Source organism: Prunus dulcis, chromosome 1 (assembly GCF_902201215.1).
Source record: "Prunus dulcis chromosome 1, ALMONDv2, whole genome shotgun sequence".
Classification (NCBI taxonomy): Eukaryota; Viridiplantae; Streptophyta; class Magnoliopsida; order Rosales; family Rosaceae; genus Prunus; species Prunus dulcis.
The window spans coordinates 6210058-6221316 of NC_047650.1; the positions used below are offsets into that span (position 1 = coordinate 6210058).

Below are 11259 nucleotides of genomic sequence, written 5' to 3' on the forward strand. Positions count from 1 at the left end.
CTGGGATGACTTCTCAACAAATAATCAAAACAAATATTAAAAGAGAGAGAGAGAGAGAGAGAGAGAGAGAGAGAGGATTGGGTTTTAAAAAGGACCAAAGGAATCTCTCTAGTTTCGGGCCAAGGCTTATCTACTCTGGATCCAATACGTTCTCTCATTTTCATATGATATCTTCTCATCCCACGTTGTTGTAATGCTCATATATTATTGTCATTATTTCTCCTCTTTCTGGTTTATCTTGGCTCCTCAATTATTGATGTCAACATTATTTATTCTCACAACAAAGTTTTGAAAGCAAGATCATCATTTGAACAGATTGGCATTCACAGATACATTTTCTTTTTCTTTTTCCCCTTCAGTCTTTTTGGACTGTGGCATTTATATTTACTTGCATTGTTTAGTTTTGCATTAGTTGTTTAAATTAGCTGAAATATTAATGCTCCATAAAAGTAGGTGTGTGTGTGTGTGTCTTCATAATCACATGGATGAGAGGAACATATATTGGCAGGTTTGCATTAAGAATTGTGGAAGGGAACAGACAAGGATCTCCAGCCTGATAGCATTGCTCCAAGGGGATCTGTACTTCTGGGAATTTTATATTTATGTAAATAATTTTGGACAATGGAGGGTGAGGGTGTCCATGTGTTAGATGGGTAATGCATGACCAATTTGATGGCGATTTGGTGCATGACTATTTGATCTAGCAACATAGTTTTCATTTGATTAAAACAGATTTTATTCAAAGTTTTGATGCCTTCAATCATATTCAATCGTCATTTATTTATTTCTCGTGAACGAAACTCCTATGTTTGTGGGAAATGAAAATGGAAGATTCTCATTTAGGGATGGACTCAAGATTTTAAAATGGAGTGAGCTAAATTTATCTTACTTACAAAACCTAATAAGAAGACAAAAACCTAATTGCAAATCCCTAATTGATAATTCATAACACTGAATTGAAAATTCCTAATTTATACTTCATGAACCTTAAAAAATCCCCAAATTTCAGTAACAACAAATTGAGAAAAGAAAATTGTACGATTCCAACAATAAAATAATTCTTTTGCTAACATTCCACCAATAAAATATGACCGATTAAGAAAATTGAATATGGTGAAGAGCTGATGCGTGAAGTGAGGTAAGCTATAGGGTGAGCTACATGTGACTTTGGGCTAAAAAATAATAATAGCCACCTAGGCTATAGCCCAAGTTAGCCTATGATTGAGTCCGCCCCTGTTCTCATTACAGTATTCGGGACATGTTTGCTTTGCACAATATTATATGAAATGTAGAACATGTAGGTCCAAGAAAGTGTATGAAATGTTTTCCCAGGTGGAGGGAAAATTGCAAATGGGAGAAAAATGGTATGAAAATCTCATGTGGGTATGAAATTCACTCATACATGGAAAGTTCATACTGATGTGTTAAGTATTACGTTTTTAAGTATGTACTTACCAAATATAAAAATACGATTTTATACCACTTTTCAAACTTTTAAACCTTGAACCGATGTGTAACTCAAAATTATTATATTTAACAATATATATGATGAAGACTTCTTGTTGAAGTTGGAAACTTCCCTACATGTATCTTGGAAGGGCACATTACAGATATCAAGATAAGACTCAAATTGGAGAATCTGTACCCCATATAAGATCACAAATATTAATACTCTCACGTCACAAAATATAAGAACCAAAACAGCAAAGCGCAACAATAAAACAAGAGACACCGCATCAAACCAAAACACCCCTGTTAACTCCATCAAACCCAAACCACCCTACACACAAACTCAATAAAACCCAAACCATAAAAAGAGAATTGTATTAAGGGAATGATCTGCCCAATATAAGAGCTATAAACTTGAGCCCAAACCCAGCAGAAGTACCTCATTATCTGAGCTGCCCATTATCTTGGCCTTTTCTTTTCTTCACTGAAAGTTGGCCTTGTCCACATAAGATTTATGAAAAATATAGCAATGCAGCGCAAATTCCTATCCACAGAATATCTGCAACAACAGAATTTGCACTTGTCTACCATCAACAGCCAATCAAATAATGCTTCCTATCAAAATTCCCACCATTACTTTCTCCAACCAGCACAAAACACAAACAAAAACAACAAAAAAAAAACTAAAAAACAATTGTTTCTGGGTTTACTTTAGAGAAGAGAGAAACACAAGGCTCCTCCTACTTGGCACAATTGGCCTAGTCAGTGCCACACTCTCATTCAATGGTGGGTGCATTCTCAGGCCAAACCCAAGGTCTCAAGCCAACAACACCACCAGCAACCACTGCTCTGTTCAACCCATCTCTCTCATCATCATCTGAACTGCTTTCAACTTCTCATCTATCACTCTTCAAGGTGCTACTCAGTTTTACACTCATTTTCATTTTCTGTACTTTTGGTGATGGGGTTTTGCCTTTTAGCTTATTTCTTACTTTTGGAATTCATTTTTTCTAGAACTCCACTTCAATTGCCTGTGGATTTTCTTCAAAGCAAGCTTCTTTTCTCAGAGGTCAATTCTGTAGCAGACACTTTCTTGGGTTTGATTACAATCTTGCTCGAAGAAAACAAGCAGGTATCTATGAGAATTTATCAATTTCTATTCTCGTCTTGTTTATGAGGCAATTACTCCTTCCACCCTTATAATTTGAATCAAAATGTAATTTAGTTTAGCTTCTAAAGTTTCAATTTGATCAATGTATGTATTAACTATTAATGGTTTTCGCTACAGTTAAGTCTATTCATTAAACATTGTTTTAATCAATGGGGAAGGGAGATTCGAACTTCGGAGATCTTCCAACATTGGAAAGAGAAATACCATTAGACTAATAGCTAGTTTGTTGTTCTATTCATTATACCTACTATAAAACAATTGTTTGCCCACATCCTAACAACTTCAACTTTTGAGAATAGTGGTAAACGAACAAAATTAATCACATTATTTGGTAACATAGTAGGAGATCCTGAGTTAAACTTGCTATTACATCCTTAGAATTAAGTCAAATTCCATGTGTTGGTTCTAACGGTGAAGAGAAACTTACATGTGAGGGAGAGTTTAAAATAAAAAAGTAATTATGTCTGCATCCTGATACCTTAAGCTTTTGGGATGGATATCGAATGATATCCATGTGGCTGCCGTTGATCCATTTTAAGTTTATGCGGCCACCATTTGAGCCATTTTTAGGGTAGAATTCAAACCAAACTTATTTCATGCTCAAAATATCCAACTATGGTCGCATAAACTTAATGGGTCAAATGGGGCCATGTCGGCTCAATCGTGGTCACATGGAAAATGTGAAAACATTAGGATACACTTTGACAAATTTAGATTAAATTATAGGAATGAATTTACCCTTATCTATTTAAATAACATTACAATGTTGCCAACTGGTGTGGTTTGTTTACCTTTCATCTCATTAGGAATTCAAGATTCTTCAAAAACAATTGAAAGAGCACTATGTATCATTGCTTGAATCAGATAAGGCTTCTTTCATGGGAGTTACAACATCAAACATAACATTTAGGTTTTAACACTCTGTTCTCCACCTCATTTCTCCAACAAATAATGGTGCTTCAGTAAAGTCTTATAGCTGCATTTGATTCAAGCATTCAAAATCATGGGATTTAAATTTAGTATTTGTACATATTACCAGGAGGAACATTTAAGTTGCAAAAGTAAAATGATAGAGAATAAAGCTCTTGCTCTCATTTGGGAATTTGTTTGAAATGCCTTTTCCACTTATTAATTTAAATCCTCCTCTGTTACATGTGCATGTATAGAAGTACGTTGAATAAGCATTTATGTTGAATGTCTTTGGGACAGTTTAGAAGTGTTTGTAGGTGTGTCTTGTCTATGAAGTCTTCCTTTCATTTTGGGTTTGTTATAATTATGAGTCATCATGCTGTTATGTCAGTGAGGCAACTGACAACGGCGCAGATTCAGGGCAGGGAAGTAAGGGTCTTTGTTTTTATTGTGATGAAAACTACAGGCCTAGGCAAATGTCAAAGAAACTGTTCATGATTGCAGCATGCTTGGAGGGAGAGGACGGCGATAAGTCTATATGGAACAAGAAAATGGGCCTCCAAATATAACCCTTGACAACAAGGGCAACGTTAAAAGGGAAGGAATTGTTCACACTATGTGATTGTGAATAGTTTCTTACAACGATGTCTTGCCTTGCATTTCTTCATCACAATTGAGACAACAATCCTTACTTCTCCTCTCCTGTATCTGTAATACTGTCATATGTCTCACTAGAAATTTTTCTGTGAACTTGTTTGTTTGCCCATCAGATTTGATGCAAGTGATGGCATCCATCTCTTGTCCACATCTAATTAGGATCTAATTAAATGAGTTTTCATATAGGATTGTGATTTTGATTTTACTTCTTTTGATTTCTTAATAATGCAGGGCATGTTGTTTCACCATACTGCATCCTTCCGTTAACTGAAGAAAATGTAGAGAAGGTCTTGGATGAGGTACGACCTGGCTTGATGGCTGATGGTGGGAATGTGGCACTACATGAGATAGATGGCCTTGTTGTGGTATTAAAACTGCAAGGAGCTTGTGGGTCATGTCCAAGCTCAACAATGACACTAAAGATGGGAATTGAGACCCGCCTGCGAGATAAAATACCCGAGATTATGGAAGTAGAACAGATTCTGGACAGAGAGACAGGTCTTGAGCTAAATGAGGAAAATGTAGAAAAGGTTAGACAAATCATCTCCAGCTAAGTAAAATTTATTTATTTAATTTATACATCAGTTCTATGAAATTTTTTTACATTCTAATGTCATAGTGCTGATATGTCTCAAGTAATCAGTCTGAAGTTAAATGATATCATTACTCTTTACCAATTTCCATGTTGAAATGAAATTATAGGAACACTTTAAGTGATAAATTGAGGTCTGTTTTGTGCTAAGTGAAATTGATTATTTTTATGATCAAGGGAGGCCTGCTCTCCAACTTCTGGTGAATAAGAAATATTGCAGAATGAATTATAAATCTCAAAAAACTCCATTTTGCTGCTACTATGGAGAAAAAAAAACCCCTCATCAACAGTTGCAACTATGCAAGTTCCTGAACCAAGAATGGAACTTGGAAACTGCAGTGTAATTTTTACAGCTTATACAAATGTACTAGAAAATATTTGATTTTGGAATTCATCTGAACATCTTTTTTTTTTTTTTTCTTTTTCTTTAATTTCTGTGTTTTCTCATTTAGTACTGTCTTAGTAACAACAGCTGGTGATTCTAAAAGCAACAATTTTTCGATCAACTTTGTACAATTCTCAGTTTCAATGAAGCCTAAGTGCCTCCTTACCCACAAACTAGCTTATCTAGTAGAGTAGAGAACATGTTGAAGAGACTGACTTTGGTTATCTCCTTAACCCTTTTATTACTTATTTCATTATATGGCATGCAATCTCATTGCTACTTTAAATATCTATGTGACATAATAAATTCATTTCCAGTTAGGGGTTTCGATAAACTTTCTTCATTTCATGTCATTATGACAACCTCATACATAATGAGTGCTCAACTTAACTAGATGGAGCTACATTCTTTTTCAGGTTCTTTCTGAGATTAGACCATATCTTGCTGGCACAGGAGGTGGGATCCTGGAGCTTGTACAGATCAATGACTACGTCGTCAAAGTTCGGTTAAGTGGACCAGCAGCCGGGGTCATGACAGTTCGTGTTGCTCTAACACAAAAACTGAGGGAAAAAATACCCGTTATTGCGGCTGTTCAGTTGATAGAATGATAATATACCATCAAAAGTAAATCTATTGTGAATGTATGATGCAGAGAATGGAAAAATTGTTCGGCCAGTTTTCGTTGCATTATACTCATCAACGCCTGAAAATACATGGTTCCTCGTTACATTGTAAGCTTCTTTGTAACTTACACGAAAAACATTGCAAGTCTTATGTAACTTGTTTTCTGCTTGTAGCGATTATGCCTCCCTTGCGTCCTGCTTTGATTAGCCAATTCCATTCATTGACTAATTATTTGATATTAAGTTAAATAATTAAAATCAAATTCACTCATGGTTAAACATAATTATTCGATTTCCCTCTTCCCCAATGTCGGTTGTATAAAAAAACTCAAATATTAACTTTCTAATGTTTTGTCTCCTCTCCTCTCTCCCCTCCCCTCCATCTCCTGCTTACTAAACACCTCAACCATCTCCTGCTCGCTAAACATCTCAATACACCAGCTTCCGGAGATTATTTTTTCCCCGCACCACCAAAAACCAGTGTCCCCTACCCTCCCCGCTCTCTCTTTCTTTTACTCCAAGTGAAATGCTTAGATCATAAGTACATTATTTAATTGAATGTTTTTGTAGTGGAACTTTGCACAGTTATGTTACATTACATGATGCTATTCTACAATAAAACAGGGTGGCTACTCAAAATGTCTTGTAGCCACCAAAACAAAGCATATATTCTTCATTTAACCTCGTATATTCTTCAGTTGTCTGTTAATAGTAATCATCATCTTCTTCTTCGTCTCTTGATCCAGTGAATCTCCTTGCAACAGCAGCAACAGCACCAAGAAACGCAAAGAAAGCTAAGAGTTGGAAGCCACCACCAATGCCGACGGCAACACTAGGACCTGGGGCGAAAAATGAAAATGGTGACCAACCCCAGCCTCCAAAGAATGGTACTCCGTAACCGTATCCATAACCACCAACTAAAGGCGGGGCTACTGGAGGATTGATATAAATATTGGTCCTACAAAAGAAACACAGATTAACATTCTTTAGAAATAAACTTAAAGCACATTACACAGGACAGTCATCAATCTAACAATAGTTCCATAGAAGACAAGTCATTTATGAGAAGTGAAAAAAATAAAATCATATGTGAGAAAACAAGTCTCCTTAAGGACACATACATTGAGTGCTCATACATTCGTCCACAACTCGTGACAGGCTCCTGTAAGCTTGGCATACATTATTGTCGTATTCCCTAATGGATCTATTGGTTCTCTAACATGGTATCGAAGCCTTGTTTACAAGAGGTACTAGGTTCATGGTTGTCTTACAGGCAAGTGGCAGATCTAGGATTTTTACCCCAAGGAACGTGTAAAAATTACCCCCAAAAAAAAAAAAAAAAATATCGACGAAAAATACCTTGAAAAAAATCAAACAATGCCACTATCATTCAAAATTCATAGTAAAAAGATTTGTTCATTTAGGAAAAAAAGAAAAACAACTGAACTAAAAAGATTAAGAGCAGGCCCTTCTCCAGCAGTTAAAAGTTGTCTGAATGAAGCAACGAAGCGATCGAAACCCGTGTATTCTCTAGTAGAAAAAGAACTTGTTTCCTAATTGATCTATAGCTTAAGGTCACTAGAATTTGAAACTTCTATATATGCCTTTGAAAAAGAACAATATAAAACAAAGAATACCAATACATAAATCAACTTATGAATACAAAACTAGCTATTATAAAATTAGCACAAATGTTTTCTGGGGCAGACATTTCCAGCTGAAAAAAAAGATGCAATTTGTTCAATTGAACTCCCAATAACATCAAGCCCATCATTAAACCATGCTACAACGACCAGTCTACTTCTTAATCCCAAACCAACAATCCATTTCAATTATTGAATTGAAACAAGCAAATACAAACTTCTTAATACCTTGAATTATTGTTGATCCTAGGGGATGAAGACCGAGGAGGAGCCGAAGGCCGGAAGGCCTGGCCCCCAACTCTACCACCAGTCTTGGCAGCTGATGCATCATGAACTGGGCCCAGTGTCAACACCCCAGCTGCCAGTGTCGCCATTGCCAACTTCGCCAGTTTGTTCTCATTCTTTCTAAGCAATCCATCATCGCTAGATTAAACACAAGGGTATCTCATAAACCAGTCACCACAAAAAGAATCAAGCTTGAAAAAGAAAAAAACCAGTTCAAGAAACCAACCTATTCGATTAGTACCTGGAAGAGCCTTTGTGGTCATCAGTTGATGAGTAGCTTCTTTTGCATGAGATGGTAGTGTTAGCAGCAGAAGTGAGAATCTTGGTTTTGGGTTTGTGGGTTGGTGGGGCGAGAGCGTTGGCAAGAAAGCTCTGTTGGGATGAGGCCACTGAAGCTGCCATGCTTACTTCTTTATGAGTTTTGTGTTGATCCTTTCTCTAGTTGCTGCAAGACATGATGACACAAAAGCTTTTTCAGAATCATTTATGATTCTGAGGTTCCCACGTGTCGTGATATAATTGGTTGATACCACAAGTAATGTTAGATTTCTCACTAAATATGTTTTGGGCCTTCACCTACTGTATATCATCTCAAGATTATAACCCATTCTGACCCAAAAACATAAGAAAATAAATAATAAGATGAGAAAGTTGATGATATTACTCAAATCTCAAGCCAACCCAAGATTCAGTCCACCCACAAACCACTTGAAAGTTGAAGGCCCATTGATAGATGCGGTTCTCACCTGATTTGGCATTGCCCACCAAATTGGAGATGAGTGATCCCCAATCGGATGGTCCGCGACATTGTCTATGTTAAAATAGAGAGTTTGAGTACCATTTAGTAAATAATTTAAAAGTGAAGTTATTGATGGAAGAGAAAGAGTGAAAGAAAGCGGTGCTAGTTATGGGAGAGCAAAAGAGATTGGTGGAAATTATTGATCAGCAAGAGAGTGATGAGAAAATTGTGGAAATAGTTCTATTTTAACAAACTAAATTCTAATAACTTGTGTACCCTTATTATGTGTGTTTAATAAGGAAAAATTGATAAAATATGGATATAGGAGGTATTATCTTACAAAGGTTTACAAAACTTATTGGATATGTTTTCTAGCTTGATAATTGGATATCAAAAAAGACGAAACCTTAAGGAATTCTCTCTTAAAAAAAGCCTTAGGAACTCAACTCCAGCCGCCGCCCCTCTTTGGGTGTGGTGGCCTTCTTCCCCACCCCTCTCATCCCCTAACCTTCCCTCCCCTTTTCCTTCCTTTCTTTCTCTACCCTTCCCTTCCCTCCCCTTTCGCCCTTCCTCTCCTCCATGTCCCTCCCCTCTCTCAGGGTTGTTTACCAGCTTTTTGGCTGGATTTTTGCTTGGTTGCGCTGGTGATTTTGTTGCCGGCTCTTGTGGTATTACTATCCTTGGAATCTTTCGTGCGTTGGGTGTTTACAGTTTCTTGAGTTGTAATAATTGCACCAACTCTTTGTGAGTTGAGTGTTTGAGAGTTTAAAGTTGTAGTTGTATTGGTAGTTTTAGGCACCATGTTTCATGTATGTCTTGTTTAGGCTTGCGACTTTTATACTGAAATTTCTTTGGCCTTATGTGGCTATTATTGGAGATATAGTTTGAGCACTTGATGTTTTTGGTGTGTTCCTATGTATCTGGATTAATTCTGTGTGGTTACTATGCTTCCATCTATGGATTATTTCTTTATGGGTATTTGTACTCGCCCTTATGGTTTATGGTCTTTGTGTCTAATTTATGAATACAATTATTGCTTTCTCTTAAAAAATAGGTTTGAAAAACTTATTCTCTTAAATAATAATACCAATAGATGATAAATGGGATTTCAACATATAATAATTATAAGAAAACATGTACAACATTTTTTTCTTTTCTCATAATAGGCCAATGTGTAATTGGTGGCACCTTTCTAGGTATTTGGTCCACAAATCCAAACCCAGTACTCAATATTTCTCGAGCCTCTATATTTAGAGGTTGTGCATTACTCACATGTTATTAAATATAGGTCATTGAAATAATCTAACCATAACAAAGGTCATTGTCAATAGATAATACTTAGGGGAGTGTATTCACTTAAGATTTTAAGAGATGTTAAAGAAATTTAAAAGTCCAGGGGTATTCAATTATGACTTTAGAAGTCTATAAAATTATGGGTGCATTCAATCCAGACTCTTTAAAATCCATTCAATTATGATTGCATTCAATCATGACTTTAAAAGACTTTGTAAAAATTTGAGTGTATTAAAAAAAAACCGTTGACTTTAAAGGAAATACAAGAAGTGGTGGATTTTGATTGATCCGAGACTAATTCTAGGCCATCACAAATCTTTGCTTCTCCTTAGGCCCTGTTTGGTTCATGGGAAATGAGACTTGGGGATGAGAAATTAATTTCTTTCCCATGTTTGGTAAGTCCAAACATTGGAAATCGTTGCCTAGCCCATGGGAAAGTAGGGGGAAAGTGAAGCCATCCTCCCAATTTGGGTTTTTATTTTCCCTCCTCATAGGAAAGTTTGGGAAAATGAGCCAATATTAAATAAATATTTTTCATGACCATTTTGTCCCCATTAACAATTCAGAATTACAATATATAATTAAATGCAATCTTTTTTTATTTGATTTAATATGGGTATAATTGAAATTTTACACTAACTTTGTTTTCCATTCATACTCAAAACAAACATGGGAAAGGAAATAAAGTGATATCTCCTGATTACCTTCCCAGTATTACCAAATGTGGGAAAGGAATCTTCCATTTCCCATCCCTTGGGAAATGACATGAGAAATAATTTCTCCTTAAATTCATTTTGTGAACCAAACGGGGCCTTAGAGATTTTGATAGATATATTGGTTCTTCTCAAGATATGATTTCACCACCTCTACAACCACCATCTTGCCACCATGTTACCACCACCACCACCTTGCCATGGTCATTACCATCACCATAACCACCACCACCACCACCACAACCACCCCCAGCATCACTAATAGGTTCATAAATATATTCATTTAGTCACCATTCTTACTTAGTTTTTGTAGGAGAATTTGCTTTAAAGAAGACTTATTGATTTATTTTTTCTATTTTCAGCTTTCCAAAGCACTTAATCGGTTTTTAGTGGAAATACAAATTTTTGGTGGAATTTATGTGCAAGGCCAATTGGAGAGTGAAGCAAAGACATTGACTATGCCTCTGTAATTTTTCTATAATTTTTGGAGCAGTCAATCAGAGCAGTATTTCAAGACAGGGCAGCTTAAGGTGAAATTCGGAAGCATCTGGATTACTATGCCACAAATGATATTTTAAGGCCTTTTTGATTTTTCCTTGAGATGTGATACATATGGTTAGAAATATAGGACATAGAACTTCAAGGTACATATTTGTCCAAAATTTATTGAGAGGAGGAACGAGCCCAAAATGTTCCTACAAGCAAACTGCAGTGAAGTAATTGTCAAACCAGGCCAGCAACTGTGCTAGTCAAGGAATATTAATATTTTCGATAGCTTTCATTGAGAATTGGCAAGAGGG

At 36.1% G+C, this 11259-nt stretch overlaps 2 protein-coding genes across 2 annotated transcripts; one reads left to right on the top strand and one right to left on the bottom strand.

Moving 5' to 3' along the window:
- The first annotated feature begins 2004 nt into the window (after positions 1-2004).
- LOC117615709 (nifU-like protein 3, chloroplastic) lies at positions 2005-5966 on the top strand. The gene is made up of 4 exons (XM_034344844.1): positions 2005-2364; positions 2464-2581; positions 4418-4716; positions 5580-5966. Exons 1-4 carry the CDS (start codon positions 2233-2235, stop codon positions 5769-5771), a joined length of 741 nt encoding a protein of 246 aa, XP_034200735.1. The 5' UTR covers positions 2005-2232; the 3' UTR covers positions 5772-5966.
- A 347-nt stretch (positions 5967-6313) lies between these two features.
- Positions 6314-8155, bottom strand: LOC117615710. Its single transcript, XM_034344845.1, has 3 exons — positions 7956-8155; positions 7658-7852; positions 6314-6744 (listed from the first exon to the last, which is right to left on the bottom strand). Exons 1-3 carry the CDS (start codon positions 8114-8116, stop codon positions 6492-6494), a joined length of 609 nt encoding a protein of 202 aa, XP_034200736.1. The 5' UTR covers positions 8117-8155; the 3' UTR covers positions 6314-6491.
- Positions 8156-11259: the final 3104 nt, after the last annotated feature.

Coding starts and splice junctions, on each gene's coding strand:
- LOC117615709 (XM_034344844.1), top strand. CDS start 2,233: ATGGTGGGTGCATTCTCAGGCCAAACCCAAGGTCTCAAGCCAACAACA. Junction 2,582..4,417: donor TGCTCGAAGAAAACAAGCAG/GTATCTATGAGA, acceptor TTAATAATGCAG/GGCATGTTGTTTCACCATAC. Junction 4,717..5,579: donor ATGAGGAAAATGTAGAAAAG/GTTAGACAAATC, acceptor ATTCTTTTTCAG/GTTCTTTCTGAGATTAGACC.
- LOC117615710 (XM_034344845.1), bottom strand. CDS start 8,116: ATGGCAGCTTCAGTGGCCTCATCCCAACAGAGCTTTCTTGCCAACGCT. Junction 7,853..7,955: donor GACCACAAAGGCTCTTCCAG/GTACTAATCGAA, acceptor TGTTTAATCTAG/CGATGATGGATTGCTTAGAA. Junction 6,745..7,657: donor AGGATCAACAATAATTCAAG/GTATTAAGAAGT, acceptor TTTCTTTTGTAG/GACCAATATTTATATCAATC.